Source organism: Mytilus trossulus, chromosome 7 (genome assembly GCF_036588685.1).
Source record: "Mytilus trossulus isolate FHL-02 chromosome 7, PNRI_Mtr1.1.1.hap1, whole genome shotgun sequence".
NCBI lineage: Eukaryota > Metazoa > Mollusca > Bivalvia > Mytilida > Mytilidae > Mytilus > Mytilus trossulus.
Genome location: NC_086379.1, coordinates 52,789,945 through 52,810,943, shown reverse-complemented (window position 1 = coordinate 52,810,943; position 20,999 = coordinate 52,789,945). Strand labels below are relative to the sequence as shown.

Here is a 20,999-nt window from a genome sequence, read left to right as displayed (position 1 = left end):
TAATAGATTCCTTGTCAGCAGCAATCCTCCAACAAGGAAATCATGATAGGAAATACAAGCCTTCGAATATCGTTTCAACTGCTGGGAGATATTTACAATGAATGCACGTCAGGCACTTATGGCATGTTGCTACATAGGAATGGAAAGCTTACAATTGAGAAGCTTTGATAATCTCTTCTGTAGTAAAGTTTTGTTTCCAACCGACACTAATCGTCATTGGCGAAAGTCCAGATATGATGCAGACATAACCTGTATCTGTTGTATCATAATCTCAAGTTCGATGCTAATGTCAGCCGGTATCACTCCTGTATTGGAACTAACACCAAAATACAAATATTTGGCTTTTGGATTTTCCTTCAGCAGAAACGCCCAATGCCGAATATCTGAAAACCAGGAATGTATTAGGATAGAAACAGTTGAAGAGCTGATTGATCAAAAAGGACATAAATAATAGCCAAATCCGTCTAAAGTCAACATTCCCCGAGGAAGTTAGCCATGCATAAGTTGAGGACAATAAACTCCTCATTCAAAATAATTTGATGGTAAATTTTGGTACCAATAGCAAGTAGGAAGATATTGAAATTTAGGTCATTTTCACCTCGTCAGATCATTTAAATTTATTATGGCATTAACCACTGTGTTTTATGTTAAGCCCCGTGGCTCTATACGCTGTGAGAGTCAACTAGGGTAATTTATATTTGAATTGACAATGGAGTTATAGGGAACTTTTGAAAAATATTATAATGACGACGGACCAAAGTCAGAGTAAATTGTCATCATGGTCGTTTGAATCGATGAGCTAAATTGAAAGCTCGAAATAGAAAAGAACAAGATGAGTTATACATTGTCGAAATAAACTGACAACGCCATGGCTAAAAATAAAAAGACACACAGACATATAATAGTACAGAAGAAACAACATAGAAAACGAAAGAATAAGCAACACGAACCTCGTCAATTACTTGGGGTGATCTCAGGTGCTCCGGAAGGGTAAGCAGATCCTGCTCCACATGTGGCACCCATTGTGTTGCTTATTTTATTACAAACCCGGTAAATAGTCTTTTAAGATGATATACAACGTCTGTACCAAGAATCTATACTTCAATCAAAACCATCGTGTATCATATGTGAATATAAGTTGAAAAGATTCAAAACTACATAAAACGAAATATACGAAAGGCAACTATAGGCGATCGTTTTAGCTGATGTTTTTTTTTTCGCAACACTTTTGCTTCTAAGATGAAAATGCCAGACACAGGCATTGATGAATTCCATAGTTATATATATACATGCATTTTGACTACAAACACATTTTGGTAAAGTTTAACATAAGAAGATACTAGTAAGCAATGATAAAAGTAATGGCGTGAATAGTACAATTATCAATAATTAATGAACAGCGGCAAAAGATAGAAAAGGGTGGAAAAGCAGCGTGGAGGCCTTATGCGACTTCTGGCGCGGAGAGAATTAAGGTTAAGGTAAGGAATGAACACACACTCTCCGATGAAACTATTTATGATTTGGATTGATCTGAAGCTCTTTTCTTGATTTTCCTTTTCCAGGAAAATTCAATCCAAAACAATGTAAGCCAATGATGTATATAATGTCTAAAATTTGATGAGCCATATGACAACACTTAAAGAATTGAAAAGTTTAGCCAAATTTAGCCAGGAAGATCTCAATTAGTGAAAACAGCTAAGATTAAAAACGGGAGTTAACGGTAACATGCAATGTGAAGCAACATTAGTTAACTGATGTTCAAAATTATCATCAGCCCTGTAATTGCACTTCTTTGTTGACAGGAATTCTCATTAATATGGTTATTATTATGAATTTATTGTTTACAAAACTTTGCTAAAAACTTTCTACCCAAGAAATAGATTACTTTAGTTGTACTTGGCTAACTGTTCTGAATGTTCCTCAACCTCGTACTTTATCAGGCCTTTTCACTATTTTGATGAATCCTGTACTGGGTATATATACTATTGTTGTCTTTATTTACAGACGAATAACGAGCCTGGCGAACAAAATTAAAATCGTTATAAATATATAATGAGTTCTTTTCGTACAATAAGTCAATTTAAAGATATATACTAGTCAACAAAAGAAACGATACACGACTTTTTTTTCAAATTAAAGATGACATTTCCGTTTATAGGACCAATATTGAAGGTGGTAATACTTAATGACCATGGAAATATAAATCCGTTTAAAATTTTTTTTTGCTTTCATGACGTCATTTGCCGAAATTTAACTTTTTTGACTAAATTTACATAAACTTTGACGACAATTTTAAAAACAGAAGTTCCAACTAATGATGCCAATCTCTCATTTAAAGATAAACACAATGTTTGCCATCAATTCTTTTCCAAAAATCATACCGTTTCTTCGTTTATTTGTAAAGCAAAGACAGTATGTGTAAAGTGAATTTTAAAAAAACCCGGTAACAATCTTAAATCTTATCCGAAAGGTTCCAAATTTACAATCTGTTTGTTTCCATATATAAAGAAACTCATCATATGATACCAGGACTAGATTTTGTATATACGCCAGACACGCGTTAGCATTGATTTGAGACGAAGAAAAACAAATTGTTGCATTTTTTGAGATTTAAAAAAAACACTCTTTTTACCAAAAACGTATGTATACATATCTTAAATACACATTGGTGAGATTATATGAGACAGCCGGGTTTTTTAAATCAACAATTCATGGAGGTATTATTCATACTATATTATCAAGAGATTACTATAAACTAAATCCAAAACGTCACAACAGACGTGGACATAGGGTACGAAAAAAAAGAGAAATTAATTGAATCGTCCCCCTTTGAAGAAAACTTGAGTTTCTAGACGTGTAGCCTACCTGTAATTTCAGGTTTCAAGATTATATCACTATCCGGTAATGAATTTTGCAAATTAGTTAAAATAAATATGTCTTATTATAATATTGTTACATTTTGCGTGTCATTGTAGCCAGTGCCTAATTAATGATATTCCGGATAAAAATCCGAAGCCGACCCGAGTTTTATAAAAAGTGTCATGTCAGCGCCCATGAAGTAATCAAAAGAAAAATTTTGAAGTATTATAAAAAAGGTAAACTTATGAAATAAGCAGCTTTGACATCTTTCCTGTTTTGTGCAGATTTCTCTCATAATTTGGTTTGATCAGACATTTAAAATCTGCAGTTGAATGACCCAAAATATATAATAAAAGAGCATAATTTCATAAAATCCATAGAAATTATCAGATTGAACAGTTGAAACACCTCCAAAGTTCAAAAGGTTTATTTATAGACGAAATCAGTATTAAGAAATTTAGTTAAGGTTCATCTTTAACAAATAGACAATAATGGCTGTACATGTTTTTGCGCCTCCAAAACTACTTGTGACCTACCAAAATATGACTTGTTTATACCGGGTTTGTACTTAATATGAGGCAGGCACAACCTGTGAATGGGGACGAAGTCTGTATGTATTATTTTCTTAATTCAATCATGTTGATAAAAGAAACCGAAATACCGTACGTAACGTTCCCGATTTTGGTTCTGTGTGACGTTCTTTAAGTTATGACGTCATATTCGATGTAAACAAAAGAAACGCTTTCATCAGGTAACGTAACGGTTTTTTTCATATCAAACAATTATTAAAATTGAATTTGTATTGAGATCCAATCTTATGTTTTACTAGACTGATAAATATAAAAAAAAATCAAAGTCTCATGCAAACAAGACAGATTTCTGCGCAAATGCAGGAAAACCGGAACAGGAACTAGATCTGAAAAAAAAAGTTAACGATTTTGAGTTCATTAGTACAATGAAAAATTCGGGAAATTTTCCCAGATTTTTTTTTTTTTTTTTTTCATTGATTTTTCTACCGTAATTGGGGACTTCGTCCCCATATTACATTAGCAATATGACAGGTACCACATTGGAGGGGGATCTGCTTACCCTTCCAGAGTACCTGATATCACCCCCATTTTTTGATGGGTTAGTGTTGCTTAGTCTAGTGTTCTATGTTGTGTTTTGTGTTGTTTGTCTGATGGAATTTCAATTTTAGCCATGACATTGTCAGTTAATATATGATTAATGAGTTTGAATGCCCTTGTGGTATCATTCACCTGACTTTTACAAAAAAATACAAAATTAAAAAATTGAAAAGACAACTTTACCATGTTCACAGAGATACATGTATATTTTCTCACTCAATAATTATAATGTTTGTCTTTCTTTTTCAGCCATGGGGTTGTCAATTTATTTTCGATTAATTTGTTTGACAATTTCAATGCCCCCTCTTTGATAGTTGTCCAGTAGTTTACAGGTGTGAATTCCTGAATCACCTAGATATATAAAATTCAAGTGCATTTTGTGTTTAAGAACTATTTTTAATGAGCAAAATCAAGTATATAAAAGCAATATTTAAATGGTTCTTGGGAGTTTTCAGAAAAATGTGGTAATGGTTTTGCTGGTTTTGGTTGTATTTGACACCCAAGTGTATATCTACTAAAACTCTTTGTCAAAAAGGGTAATTAGTTTGGGATTTTTAATCATTTTTTTCAAAAAGGTGCAACATTTTGAAAAAAGAAATCAGAATTGAGTAGGTATATCTTTAAAATGGCATGAATTGAGGCCTCACAAGACATCTAGAAAATACTTCAATCTATATCAATTTTAAAATGTAAACTATTTATAATAGTAATGTGATGTTGTAGATGATGAACTCAAGAGTTGTAAGACGTCTTTTACAAAGCAGTATCTGCAGACATTACAGTACAAATCCACCTAGGGACATACTGGCATTACATGAGCGAGGAGTATTTCAATCTGTCTTTCCTGAAGTATAGTGAGTATAAGAAAATGCATATTACATAATAGAAGGAGCATCCAGTCTGTGTTTCCTCAAGTAAAGTCACAAATAAGAAGAGTCATAATGTGTTTTTCAGTCAGTCATCACTACAATACATGTGTTACCTTTTGTTTTTAAGGAAGCTGCCCATTTGCATTTAGTCACATATTAGATCAGTTTTGTAAAAAACACATTATGACTTTAGTCTTGCTAGTTATACACTTACAATACACTTACATGACTTACAATTGTATTGGTATTCTTATTATTTATATTTATACAAAAAAAGTATGGAAATGGGAAAGATGTCACAGAGAAAAGTTAACAACCTGACCAAAGAGCAGATAACAGCCACCAATGGGTTTTCAACACAATGAGAAAATCCCACACCGTGTGTTGGGCCTAAGCTGGCCCTTAAAAATAAAATTGTGTACTATTTCAGTGAAAATAGACATCATACTAAACTCCAAAACATATAAATGAACTAAAATTTTAATATTGTAACATTCATGTACAAGACTAACAAAGGACAGATGCTCTTGACTTGGGACAGGCGCAAAAATGTGCCGGGATTAAACATGTTTTGTGAGATCTCAAACCTCAAGTAAACCTCTAGCCAATGTAGTGGCAGTTCAGAGGTTAAGACCAGTGCATTATATTTAGGTTGGAAATGATGAAGAATGATATTTATAATTTATGAAAGAAAATTTTGTACAGTACATTTCCTGTACAATAAAAAATTGGCTGACTTGAAGCGCTTATAATCAAAATTTATTTCAGATATGACTTCCCTAATTCAGCTGAAAAGAATTAAATTATTTCTTTGAAATAGTTTATAATGTGATGCATGGCATCAGACAGCATAATTGTTTTGTTTTCTATTGTTTTGAAATAAGAATAAAACTTTTTATCCTTAATTGTCAAAACATATTACTTGTATGTAAAGTTAAGTAATAAAGTTTCATATATGTTTTCAGTACATCAGATTTAGTACGGCAATTATCTCAGTCGATTAGTATATACTGTGGATTTGACCCAACAGCTGACAGCCTACATATTGGTAACCTATTGGCAATTGTAGGACTTTTACATTGTCAAAGAGGTGGCCATCAACCGTTATGTGTGGTAATTATACCATTAAATCTCAGTATCCATAGGCACATAGTAACTAGCTTAATCTGCCCTCAAAACTGATGATGTACTCTTTGTAACTTTATGGTAGCACACTGAAACATTTACTATCATTAGAAGCTAACACTTTTTATGCCCAACCTACGATAGTAGAGGGGCATTATGTTTTCTGGTCTGTGGCTTCGTTCGTCCGTCTGATCGTCCGTTCGTTTGTTTGTCCCTACGATAGTAGAGGGGCATTATGTTTTCTGGTCTGTGGCTTCATTCCTCCGTCCGTGCATCCTTTCATTCGTTTGTCCATACAGGTTAAAGTTTTTGGTCAAGGTAGTTTTTGAAGAAGTTGCAGTCCAATTAACTTGAAACTTAGTACACATGTTCCCAATGATATGATCTTTCTAATTTTAATGTCAAATTTTAGTTTTGACCCCAATTTCATGGTCCACTGATTATAGAAAATGATAGTGTGAAGTTCAGGTTAAAGTTTTTGGTCAAGGTAGTTTTTGATGAAGTTAAAGTTACATCAACTTGAAACTTAGTACACATGTTCCCTATGATATGATCTTTCTAATTATAATTCCAAATTAAAGTTTTGACCCCAATTTCACAGTCCAATGAACATAGAAAATGAAAGTGCAAGTGGGGCATCCGTGTACTATGGACACATTCTTGTTCTATATAATTTTTGAACTGTTTGGAACTAATCATTTAAAATATTTTCAAAAGTTTCTGAAGTGATTGGTTGGATTTTACTTGGAAACCTCAAGTATGCCCAAAACGCAAAATTGTGAAGATGTAATATTTGTCAAACAGGGTATACATTTTTGTAAACTTCTAAACTTTTATAATCAAATGACTTTACAGTGTTTTGTTGTCATAAAATGTATTAAATGTTAAGATAAGACTTCACTAGTGAGTGTCTGACTCTATTCCATCAAAACAGCTGAAAATCATATCACAAATAAGCATGTTATCCTTCTGCATCAATAGTGCACATCAGTTAGCTTTCTTAAAATGTGATGTGAAAATACTAGTGTATAACAATTTTTTGTTACAATGAAATAATGTTTGAAAATTTCTGACTTATGGTTTTGGTTATGGGGGAGTAACATTTTGATGAAATTAAGTTCTAATATCATAAGTGCTGAAAATTTCAGTGGAAGATATTCTGATTTTTAAGTTGATAAAAAAGTCACCACAGAAAATATATGTTTGCTGTTCTCATAAAGTCTTATTTGAAATTAAAGCTGTTTTGTTGGATATCCATAAAGTGGTTAAATATGTTAAATATTTCCCTATATATATATCTAATTTAGATGTAATATTCAAACTACCTTAATTTATTATTTATTTTAATTATTTATCAGAAATAAACTTGCTAGATAATATTTACTGAGTCTAATGCTAGAAAAAGTATTACTTTTGTCCAAAAAGCTATACAAATTACTTTTTTAGGTAGGTGGTGCCACAGCATTGATAGGAGATCCAAGTGGGAAAACAACAGATAGACAACCAATGTCCCCTTTCGACATAGAAAACAATACAGTAGCTTTGACGAACCAGTTAAATCATATTTTTGCCAATCATGAAGAATACATATGGAAACATCAACATAAAAAACTAAAACCTGTCAAGTAAGTTGCTACAATTCAGATTCATCTAACATATGTATAATTGTAAAGACAGAAAAAAAGAGAAAAATAATTTTACATTTAACATGTCTAACAGTTTATGTCTAGTATTTATGATAGAATGTATCATTAGTCATGTTAAAATACTCCCTTAAGGTAGATCTTTTTTGAGACAGAATTTTTCAAAATTTGCCAAAATGAAGATTTTACTTTGCTCTTTTAAAAAATTTAATAAAAAGTATGGGTGCTATTTTTCAAGCTATGAGTTGTTGAAAATTGCCAAAATTTGGTTAGTTTGTTCATGAAAAAACACATTAGCGTGCATAAAAAAATTCTATGAGATAGAATTTTGAAATAAATTGTGAGAAGAAAGGTTTCATAACATGTTTAAAGAAAATAAAAAGAAAACATGGTGTCACCAAACTTGTTTTCTTGCTACAAGTGAAAATAAAAAAATTCCCTATAATAGCCCAGTATAAATTTTGTACTAAAAGAGTTATCTCCCCTTAAATGGCTCATTTGAAAAAAAATGATTTTATAATGAAAAAATTGATATTTGTTAAAATATTTTGTATAATACAATTAATAAACAAGTTTTCTTAAAATAGAAAAACAGTCTAAACATTGAATTGCAAATCTGTCTTCAAAATTGCAGATTGAGGCAAATAACTAGACCGATTTTGTACAGTAATTGCACAATGCAAGATGGCGGTATACCATCAATATATCTTAAGTTATTATAAACACAGACAATTATAGGAGACACCAATTAGCATTAAATTTTGTCTTATATATTGATGTTTAAATTTATTTCTAACATAAAATGTATCATTAATACTCCTTTCCTACCATAATATTTGTTCAACTGGGGCAAAATCAACAACGTATGTCTATTAAGTTTTACACTTGTACATATCTGCAACCAATTTGCTTGTCAACAGAGATACCCAGAGGCGGATTTAGGGGGGGGAGCCTATTTGGGAAAAAATTATGGTTGCTTATATAGGGAATCACTGAAGCGTGACTGGAGCGGGGCCCCTCTTAGGCAGTCAGTGGGCCCCCACTTATGAAAATTTCTGGATCTGCCACTGATACCCCTGGGAGAGGTACAGAAATGTATTGATTTAAGCTAAAATCTTCTTGGAAACATCTAAATCAGTATATACAAAATATTAAAGAAATATCCTCTGTATGAAATAGTCAACAGTTTATATAAGACTTTGTTTCCAATGGCATATATTTACAATGTACTAATTATAAAAGGAAATATATGTACTAATTGTGTAGAAAATATTTACAATGTACTTATTGTGTAGAAAATATTTACAATGTACTAATTGTGTAGAAAATATTTACAATGTACTAATTGTGTAGAAAATATTTACAAAGTACTAATAGTCTAGAAAATATCTAGTAGTATAAATAGTTCACATTTTTTTAAATGTTTTTTTTAATTTTCTTAATAAAATGCATATCAGCAGCACAGGCAAATCCTTACAATATCCCTTACTTCTTATTTGCATATAACTTTCATTATTCGACTAAAGGATTGTCTTTTAATTGTCTGATTTTAATACTGCTTGGTAAAAATGAACAAAACATGTTAAAACCAAATTAAAAATTATTATTTTTTCAGAGTTATAAACAATGCTGAATGGTACAAGAATGAGAATGTTTTAGATTTCTTATCAAGGGTTGGTCGCTCATTTAGAATGTCAGACATGCTGAGTAGAGAAAGGTGAGGGTTAAAAAAGAAGGGAATTTTGAGGTATTTGGGGCTACCAAATTTTTTTTATAATTAAGAGGACCAAATAAGCCCAAAATATACTTTCTGCTATCTTCCAGATATGTGATACCTAATTCCTCACTTAATGAAAAATTAATGAAAAGTGGAAATGCTTAGCACTAAGTAATATTAAATAGAATAAAATACAGCAAATCACCCACACAATTTATATGAAAGTGAAAAGACACATTCTTGGTGACAGAATTTATAAATAACATTATATACTAGTAGTACATTAAATATCACATTTTTATAAATTTTACAGAGAAAGCATTCATGTATAGAAATAAAAATATTAAAATATTAATATGAAGTCATTGCACTTCTCATTATATATATTCAAATGAATTTCTATTGAGATTGGTAGTTATTCCCCTGCCACCAAAGTTTGCTGTTTGTCATTTTAGTGTGAAAAGTAGATTAAGAAGTGAAGAAGGGATGAATTTTACAGAGTTTACCTACCAGATGTTTCAGTCATATGATTGGTTACAACTTTACCAAAGATATAATTGTATAGTACAGGTATATAGATGAATAGTATAAATGATTAAATTGTATTTTATGGCCCCACCACTAAATGTAATGGGCAATAAAGTTTTACCCTGCTAGGTCATTCTGTCATTAACAAACAGTTATACAGACTTTTTTTCCAAAACACCTTCACATATTGAGACAAATTTTAGTATGTATCATACCTACCTACAGATCAAGTTTATGGGTTTTGGACTTGAAAAATAACAGATATACAGACTTTTTGGTGAGTTTGGCCATACATGTTGTTCCAAAAGCTAGTTTAAAATTATGCCTCCTTTATAGTAGTTAGAATTTCTACAAACTTTAAAATAAAAGTCTGTTCATACTTTTTTACCCTTTCTCATACCATATGTTAAGATGGCTTTATTAACTATTGAATCCTCTAAAACATTCAGATATGAATAAAAAATAGATGATCAATAACCTAACATGTTTAACGTTTTAAAAGTTTATATTTTGAAGCGAAGGAACAGACATAAGATTAGACAGATAAATATTATACACTCTCCAAATGACTAAGTAGGGGTTATATTTTACTACATGTATATGTTTAGAATACTGTGGATTCATTAATATTCGTTGGATAACAATTTTTGTGGATTTCATGGATACAGGAGAACCACGAATTCAAATGTTCAACGAAATACAAATTTCGTAAAGGAATTAGAGTAGACTTGCCAAAACCACGAAATTGAATATCAAGGAATATGTAAGTTTTTCTCAAACCACGAAAATAAATGAATCCACAGTATGCTCTAGTTCCATGCTATATATTATCACTACAGATTGGTGGGAATGATCAGCTAGGTAATATGGTCAGTGGATATGAACTTATACAGAAATGTCTTGGAAAAAGAGTCTTTGGTATGTCTTAGTAAAACAGCTTCTCATCACATAGTGAATATAGTATTTATACTATTAATTTTAGTTTAACTTATATATTACATTTTCTATGAAATATGAATAGTACCATAACACAAATGAAGACATCATATCATGAAGTGGATAAAAGCAATTAAGGTCAAGTTACAGTAAATGGGCTATGTCACAGATTTCAGTAAAATTTGGCATACAACTCTGGCTCAATGAACTTCAACTGAAAATCAAAAAAATATTGCATTTTTCTCATTTATCATTTGAAATATTACTGATTGAATTCTTACAAAATGGGTGAACATTTATATAGAAAGCACATAAAATCGGCAAAAACCCTTCTAAAATTTGTCTTAAAATCGCCAAATCTCTAATTCTACTCCATAGATTTTTCTTAAAAAACTATATGTTGTTGATACATACATTTCCGTTATAATGATGCAAAATAAAGATAGGGTCACCGACTTTGTTTTTACGGAATACTTCATTTAAAGTTGCATTCTTTGTGAAAAAATCCAACAAAACGTCGAAATAATCGTAACGTTATCGCGTTGCAGGCCGTAAAACGTTGATTTTTGACGTTTTTCACTACCAACAAGGTATCAAATTGATTATTAGACAAAAAACGAAGTCGGTGACGCTATGATTATTTTATATCATTAAAACAGAAATTTATGTGTCAACAATATATAGTTTTTTAAGAAAAATCTATGGAGTGGAATAAGAGATGTGGCGATTTTAAGACAAATTTTAGAAGGTTTTTCGCCGATTTTATGTGCTTTCTATACAAATATTCACCCATATTAAAAGAAATCAATCTGCAATTTTTCAGATAATAATAGAGATAAATGTATAAATTTTTCGATTTTCAGTTGTAGTTCAACGAGCCAAGGTTGTATGCAATTTTTTAGCAAAATCTGCGACATAGCCCATTTACTGTTCCTTGACCTTAAAGGCACCCATACAGCCTGTAACAACGAGAAAAACTCATACTGTAGCTTGCAATGACCCATCCATGAAAAAATATTGAACTATTCAATTGGGAAAATTAACAACCTAATTTATCAAAACTATTTACAAAAACCAACTAAAAGACATATTAAAACCTATGATGACACTGAACCACAGTCTCCTAGTTTTGGACAAGCACATACAGAAAGTTGCAGGATAAATTGGTCTTGCAGTACTTCATGTTCCCTTCATGAATTTTTATCTTGATCTGTATTATGAATTTAGCACTTGATATGACAATTCTTTGTTTGAATGTGCGTATAATTAGGGAGACTAAATGAATCTTTTATATAAATATTTGTACCCGGGAATTTGAAAGGAAAAGGAGGGAAAAAACCAACCAGATAAAATAATAGTAAAATATATGATAGTGCAGGGACTTAAAATAATTGAAGTTCCTGGAATATCAAAAGGGGTTCTTCATAATGGTCACTGATATAAAACAAACATATTAAATATCTTGTTATATTCTAGGACTGACTGTTCCCTTAGTGACATCAACTTCTGGAGACAAGCTAGGTAAAACAGCTGGTAATGCAGTATGGTTGGATTATAATAAAACTTACCCCTTTGATTTATATCAGGTATGAAATCTTACCTGTGTAAACTACACATCTTTTATATTAAATGAAATAGTGTATCAATTTGTATTTTATCCTTTTAAAGAATAAGATTACAAATGGATTTTTATTGAAATTGTTCATGGTTTACCAATAAGAGCTACTTGTAGAACAGTTGAATAATTTGAAAGGAACTTTATTCACCCTAAGGAATACAAGAAAATGTTGATAGTCATAATTGCTTACATCTTAGCAAAAGGATAGCAAAAATAATGTGGTATTATTGATGGCTCACACCTTCTTCACAAGTACCTTTACCTTTGATCTTTTTTCTTGTAAATCTATTTTGTAGACACATATTTCCTTGTGAAGAATATTAAATTTTACCACTCATAAGGATGTGCTTAAACATCACAATACACATACAGTCAAATTCACACTATTCTTCTATTGTCTAGAGAAGAAATGCTTGTGTAACGAAATATAAAATTTACATTAACTTTATTTTTATAGTATTTTGTCAACTTAAAAGATACAGACGTAGAGATGTACCTGAAGTTATTTACATTTATAAGTGATGAAGAAATCAGAGAAATTATGAGAGCACATAAGGTATAGTACATCCATTATTCTTTTATTGGCACTGAATTTAACAATATTAGCTGATTATAAAACAGAAGATGTGGTATGGTTGTCAATGAGACAACTCTTCAAAAGAGACTAAATGACATAGAAATAAACAACATATGTAACTGTATGGCCTTCAACATGTAAATGTGTGTTTTGGTTATTTCCAAGTAAAGGAATATTGTTATTTATTGTAATATTAAGAGAGTTTATATAAGTTGTCAGAAGTTATTTCTAGTGTTTAGTATATTGAATGAGTAATTAACGTACGTTTTACTTTATGTTATTTAGCTGTATCGATTACGTCGTATATGGCGCAACTTTGTCACGTATTGTTCAGAACGTTACCGTTGGGTCAATATTTTAAGCGTGAACCCAAAAGTGTTCATTTGCGAGCTCTTAACTGGAAGAATTAATATGTCTAGATTTGATCATTCATAAGATTGTATTATTATAAGCATTTTGAGTCGAGGACTCCTATATTTTATGTAAGCGTTTTACGTTATGTTTTTCTTCCTGCTTAGAATATTTACTTCCGGTATTTTGAAATAAATACGAGTGCAACGTCACGTTCGTTAGTCTTTGCTGTGTTTACGTTTGGCTTGCAAGCAAGGCTCATCCGGGGGGGTCCTAGAGGTAAGAAGCAGCGCATTAGCTGTATGCCTTGCATTTATTTACCGTATTTATCATTGTAATATTTAAAAGATAATCCCAGTTGACCCGTAAGAAAATACATGATAAAGATTATTATTTTAGTAGTTTCGTCCCGTATGTTTATTATGTATTATTGTTGGAATATTGTACTTGAATGGAAACATTTCGGCTGTATAATAAAAGTATCATTTTTACTATTGATCATTAATTATTCACGCTAACAATGATGAGAGAGAACAGACAACAGATTTGACGTCCGTATTTATTTATTACCCCGTATATTTACTAGTTTTATGAGATATTCGTATTTGCTGGCTTTATAACTATATCAAAACATAGCTAGAAGCAGAAATTACGACAATGGTGGCAGCGGTTTTGTTCTCACGTTTTCAAGGAATTTATCACGTCTATTTTTAGAAATATTAATTTGTATGGAACACACTAAGTAACACATATTGTGTATGGAGTGCATTTAGCTCTATACATTATATTGTGATAAGTGGCTTATTTTGGAAAATACAGAAGCGCATTTAGCTTCTGATTTTTTTTTAAAAATATATCAAGGAGGTGCATTTAGCTTCCTATAAAGAAAAAAAAAACAATATATTAAGGAGGTGCATTTAGCTTCCTATAAAGAAAAAAAAAGCAATATATTAAGGAGGTGCATTTAGCTTCCTATAAAGAAAAAAAAATATATTAAGGAGGTGCATTTAGCTTCCTTAAAAAAAAAAAAACCAATATATATTAAGGAGGTGCATTTAGCTTCCTATAAAGAAAAAAATATATATATATTAAGGAGGTGCATTTAGCTTCCTATAATAAAAATATATATATATATTAAGGAGGTGCATTTAGCTTCCTAGAAATAATAAAAAAAATATATTAAGGAGGTGCATTTAGCTTCCTAGAAAGAAAAAAGAAAAAATATAACGGAGGTGCATTTAGCTTCCAAATAATTATTTATTAGAGAAATAGAGGTGCAGTTAGCTTCTTTTGACATATTATTGTTTGTTTTAAACATGGATCTTAGGAATAGAAAAATCCCAGCTCCAAATTTTAGTAGGGGGGAAAGTATGAAAAATATGATTATTTCACAGAGAGGACCTGTTGAGCCCTGTAATTTGGCAGATTTGGGTATAGAAGATGGTGGTAATTTATCTACCTCCAGCCCCACAGTAAGTCCGATGAACTCGCCTATGCAGAATACCAGTGTGTATCAGGAACATATTGAACCAAGTACTAGCTTGTCAGGCATTGATGTTGCGGCGATTCTTATGGACATTCAAAGACAATTGAAAAATCAAAATGATAATTCAATGGACATTCAAAGACAATTAAAAAATCATAATGATAGATTTTCTGAGCTCAATACAAAAATTTCTGAGATAAGAACGCAAGTTAAGCTAAATCAGGAAAATATAGCTCAGTTAGTAATTATAAGGGATATCCAGGTTGCTAAAAATAACACCATTACGCAGGATTTCAGTCAAAATAGCATATCCTTTAACAGCACCACAACTGAACAAAATAACCAGGTATCAGTGACCCAACAATTAGCAGCTGGTCCAAGTACTGACAACACTTATACACCACGTCCAGTTAGTGCAAATCATGTAAGAGAAAGTAGTCATGTTCAGCAACTACAAAGGGAAGAACTAAAACCTAGAAGCCCATTATTTAATGGTAAGGGAGATTTCAAGGCCTTCTGGACACAGTTTAGGTTATTGAGTAGTAGGTTCAATTGGTCTATATTTGTATGATAGAGTAATATGTACATAAAAATATTGTGAAAAGAATTTTTAGACGTATTGTCAGAATTGCCATGCCCATATTTCGAGGACGAAATGTATTCTGGTGGAGGGGCAGTTTAATACTATTTTGGTGGGAAGCTGCTTTCGGTGGGTGTATATTGGCAGTTGGGATACTTTAGGTGCCACGTTTGTTTTGGTGCGAGAATAAGTTAAGGCTAATGATTAGTCTAGATTGCAATATACATTTAGGTGACACCATGGGTATGCTGAGCTATAGTCTACACCATTTTAGATATTTCTCGGGGAATACTGATGACCATTTTTTTTTATTCGTTGTACCTTGTACTTATTCTTCTACTTATGTTTGTATGGTGCATCAGTATCGTGGTTGTGTATATATTTATACACGGTGGTACCCTTGACGGCGGTATAGTACTTGGTAGGACATCTGTCGGCTTATGGTTAGTCAGGTGTTTATATGGAGTTGAGCTTCATGATGTTTTTAATTCCAGCGTCTGATAGAATGGAGAATTTTGGAATGAACTTTTAATGTAGTAACTGTATATTAGTGCTGTAACTGTTTAAAAAATAGAACTAGGTGTTTTCGTGACACTTTACTGTTATATAAGTATAAGAGAAGATATTTATATGTGGAAGAAAATTTTAGTTAACTTGTTTTGCCTTTAAGTATTAACAGGCGCATTAGTTTGTTATCGCAGATATTGTTTTTGTTAGGACATTAACAGGCGCAGTAGTTTGTTGATGTATGTTTAAGTTTAAAGATAACTTAAATATTTGTTTGTTTTTGACAAATTGGAGATGAGTAAAAATTGTTTTATTTGTATGATAGAGTAATATGTACATAAAAATATTGTGAAAAGAATTTTTAGACGTATTGTCAGAATTGCCATGCCCATATTTCGAGGACGAAATGTATTCTGGTGGAGGGGCAGTGTTGTAAATGTGTGTTTTGGTTATTTCCAAGTAAAGGAATATTGTTATTTATTGTAATATTAAGAGAGTTTATATAAGTTGTCAGAAGTTATTTCTAGTGTTTAGTATATTGAATGAGTAATTAACGTACGTTTTACTTTATGTTATTTAGCTGTATCGATTACGTCGTATATGGCGCAACTTTGTCACGTATTGTTCTAGAGGTAAGAAGCAGCGCATTAGCTGTATGCCTTGCATTTATTTACCGTATTTATCATTGTAATATTTAAAAGATAATCCCAGTTGACCCGTAAGAAAATACATGATAAAGATTATTATTTTAGTAGTTTCGTCCCGTATGTTTATTATGTATTATTGTTGGAATATTGTACTTGAATGGAAACATTTCGGCTGTATAATAAAAGTATCATTTTTACTATTGATCATTAATTATTCATGCTAACAATGATGAGAGAGAACAGACAACAGATTTGACGTCCGTATTTATTTATTACCCCGTATATTTACTAGTTTTATGAGATATTCGTATTTGCTGGCTTTATAACTATATCAAAACATAGCTAGAATCAGAAATTACGACAAGACAACTCTTCAAAAGAGACTAAATGACATAGAAATAAACAACATATGTAACTGTATGGCCTTCAACAATGATTGAAGTCCATACCACATAGTCACTATAAAATGCCTAAAATTACAAAAGTAATCAATTCAAAGGAGAAAACTGATTGTATGTTTTCTATAGCAATTTAGGTCTTGACCAGTGACAGAAATTATAGAATTGGCTTGTAATGTAGTCTGGTCATCATTTTCACTAAAAAAGGGATTATAGGATTGTTTTCTCTTTTATTTTGGACTCAGTTTATGGTATTCAATATTGTTAATCATTCTATGTAATCTTATAAAATTCAAAAAGGATGTACTTGTGACACTTTTCAAATTCATGGCTCTTCAACTTCCTGTTTTACCTTATACTTATAGCAGGAGTATCATGTATGAGCTCTTCTTATAAAGAGTTATAATTTTTTTTTCTTTTATTTAAGAATAATGAACATCAGAGGATTCCTCATAGAAAACTTGCAGACCAAGTCACACTTCTAGTTCATGGAGGTAATATTTCCTTTGAAACATGTAAACATATATACCAGGCCCTGTGTTGAAGACAGTACTTTGACCTATAGACTATAGTGGTTTACTTTTACAAATTATAAATTGGATTTAGAGATGTCTTATTGACACTCATACCATATCTTCTTATATCTTTTGCTATCAGTTGATCATATATATTTGTTACATGGAATTTATTTACAAACAAAAGAAGGGGTAGATTGTTTTTCAGACTATTTTTATACTGAACAAACAAAAAATGTAGTTTGATAGTAGCCATCAAAGTTTGCTTATAATCATACATGGCTATTTATGCATATAATTTTTAGCTTAATTGGGGTGATTTGAATTTGGTTTGATTTACATTTATTGGTTACTGTAATCGATTGTGTATAATCTGTATTTGTAAATGTCCTTCACAACCTTTTTTCACCACAGGAATTCAAGAAAAAACATTTTTTATATGTTAAAAAACGGTTGAGAAAACGTACCACCAAGTGAACACAATTTCAAAACAAATAAACTTTGGCCTTTCTGATAATGACATACTTCTGCTTCTCATTAGAGATTTTTGATTTTAAGTGATATGTTTATTAAGAAAATCGTCAGTTAATTGTTCCTTAAGAAACTGGTAATATGGCTATTTTATATTTTACTTTGCAATTAAACTTTGTAGAATCTGGTTTAAAAGAAGCCAAGCGGTGGACAGAAGCATTATTTGATAAGAGTGGAAGTTCTTTGAGTACTTTGTCTGCTAAAGAGATGAAGTCATTATTCAGTAATGTACCCTGTACTAAAATGATACCAGAAGCAGGGATTACTTTACTGGAGGCATGCATGAGATGTCAATGCTTTTCAAGGGAAGGTAAGTTCTTTATAGAAAGGTCACATAGTTCAAATATAGTTCTAAATATTGACCTCTATATATCTTTGGTCTTTGTGTGTTGTTGGATTTATCTCCTTTATAATTCCTAATCACAAAAAATAATGATTCCTACCTGATATAGACCTTTGAAAATAATATTTATGATTGCTGCCAACTTTCTGCTTCAAAAGTCCACACTTTCTAAAAGAATTAACTAACAAATTGTGTTCTGTCTTAGTTCTTAAAGCAGATGAATAAATATACATAGGTGCTTATATACAATAGAAATACATTATGAAAGGGCAAAGGTTAAATGGATTTTATTGCAATTTGATTATATTCTTTTCCCCAAAGAAAGTGATATCTTATTAGTGAACTCTATCTGTTCTCAGGTTTGAAACTTGAAACACAACATATTTTTACTTTGCCTTATTTTAAACAATGTCATACACAATTCTGTGTTAACCACTAGGTTGTATTTTGCATGCATTTGTAGTGAAAGTAACGAAACATAATATAAAATATTTATAATCATAAATCAGAAGATTTAAATTATTTTTATAGTTGATGCTAATAGGATTATAACAGATGGAGGTGTATATGTCAACCATGGACGTGTCTCAAATCCTGACACAGTTCTTTTACCAGGGACTCATATCCTAGCCAATAATATTACTTTGTTGAGAATAGGTAGGTAGAAAATAACCTTGTTGTCATTAGAAATATGAAATCCTAAAATTTGACTTGGTAATATAAAAAAATAACAAATCAAAGAATTGAAATATCAAAAAATATTCAACTTGCTATGGAGAGTTCCATGCTCTTTGCACTTGAAAACGAAACTTACAGTAACTATTTGAGGGATCTGAAGGTGGCCTGTTTTTGTGTCTATCAAAAAATACCTTAATTTTCCAGTGGCAGTCATTTCCCTTCTTCACAAACAACCTATTGCAGGATCTACATATATATTGTATTTATTGTTAATTTGTTCTCATCCTGAACATACTAACAATCAATCAATCAATCAACTTGCAATGCACATTATGAATTGATGTTTTCAGTAAGAAATTTTTCAATATTTTAACTCTGAAAAGTTTTTGAACAACAAATTACAGATAAATGTATTTGTACATGTGTAGTAGTGGGACGATTTTCTGCAAACAAATTTTGGGAGTTTTCTTGCAAAAAAGAGAAATTAGTCAATACTGCCACCAAACTGGCAAATAGGTGCTCTGAAAGGGAAAGTTAAATTTGTTTTTCATGGAAATGCTTTTGTATTGTCAAAAGGTAATTTTATAAAGTGAGGTAAATGCCATTGTTGCATGCTAAAATTGTGTCATGATTTTCCACTTTGATGATAAAAACGAATTTATTTTTGTATCAAGTATTTATGTTTCATTTTTATTTTCAGGTAAAAAGAATCATTACATTATAGAATGGTTGTTTCCAAGTTGACAAAGGATTTAGAGGATGTTGTGAACAAAAAGATTTATATATTAAATGATTAAATTGAATATTCTCCTGTTATATTCCCCATGCATCATCAAATATAAAATTAACTTTTTTGGCCAAGTTATCTACGATGTTGATATGCCTTCAAAGATATAAGAATAAGGAGATGTGGTATGATTTTTCAATGAGATGACTATTCACCAAACTTCTAATGAAGTAGTTATTAGCAATTATAGGCAACCGTAGGGCCTTCAACAATTCAGAAAAACCAAATAAGTTTTTTTCAGTCATTCATCAGTCTTTAAAACCAACATTAGTACGGTTCAGAAATATCATTCTGTTTACATTAGGTACATTTAGGTTTTATAACTTATTTTTAATGCATAGTTTTTCTTCTGTTCTTTTATATTAACAAACCTTATTACCAACAAACACAGATAGAGTTTGAATTTGAGAAGTGCACTTATGCTGTTCTTGGGTTATGTCCCTTTGTAAATTGTAAAATGAAAGAAAAATTGTAAATTGTAAAATGAAAGAAAAGATAAACACTTTAATTGATATAGAAGCAAATTAAGATCTACAAATCATATCATTGGCAGTTAAATTTGACTACTACTTAAGGGAGGAAGACTTGATGTTTTGGGGCTTTCTGTATTTTTTTAACCTGTTGGATACAATGTAAAATATCCCAGTGGAGCAAAAATGAAAGGATTACTATCATTGGTTAATATAAAGGTACTAAAAATGTATCTTTATTTGTTTCAAAGTTAATGAAAATATTATTAACTATAATATTTATTAATACATTCCATTTCAAAATTGTTTTATTTATTTCTATGATTGTATGTGATTGTGTTTTGTATGTTTTTACCTCTTGTTTCACATGTGAATGTGACAGAGTGTTTTTAAAATAAAGCACATTTGTAAAAATTTGTTTACCTTAATACAGCATGGCCAGATTAGTGATACAATTGGAGCTCAGTTATAAGAAACTCTAACCATTTTTCCATGAAAACAGATACATGTAAATGTCAATAGGTTTTGATTAATTTCTGAAACTTTCAACACACATATTTAACATCAAGTTTAATCATTAGATCCTCAGTAGTTCTACATAAAATACTGACAAGAAAAGCAAGAAATTATTTATCGATGGAAAACCCATTTTGCGATTGTTAGTTTTCTAGACAATTTGTGGTTCCTTCCGGTTATAAATGTCATGA

General features: G+C 30.9%; 1 protein-coding gene across 1 annotated transcript; it reads left to right on the top strand.

The window, feature by feature from the left end:
- Positions 1 to 3,024: 3,024 nt before the first annotated feature.
- Positions 3,025 to 19,838, top strand: LOC134725280 (tyrosine--tRNA ligase, mitochondrial-like). Its single transcript, XM_063588963.1, has 13 exons — positions 3,025 to 3,095; positions 4,710 to 4,840; positions 5,821 to 5,968; positions 7,427 to 7,605; positions 9,239 to 9,340; positions 9,796 to 9,910; positions 10,708 to 10,786; positions 12,281 to 12,390; positions 12,880 to 12,978; positions 17,396 to 17,462; positions 18,136 to 18,324; positions 18,889 to 19,014; positions 19,736 to 19,838. The coding sequence occupies exons 2-13, from the start codon at positions 4,710 to 4,712 to the stop codon at positions 19,777 to 19,779; spliced, it is 1,389 nt and encodes a 462-aa protein (XP_063445033.1). The 5' UTR covers positions 3,025 to 3,095; the 3' UTR covers positions 19,780 to 19,838.
- Positions 19,839 to 20,999: the final 1,161 nt, after the last annotated feature.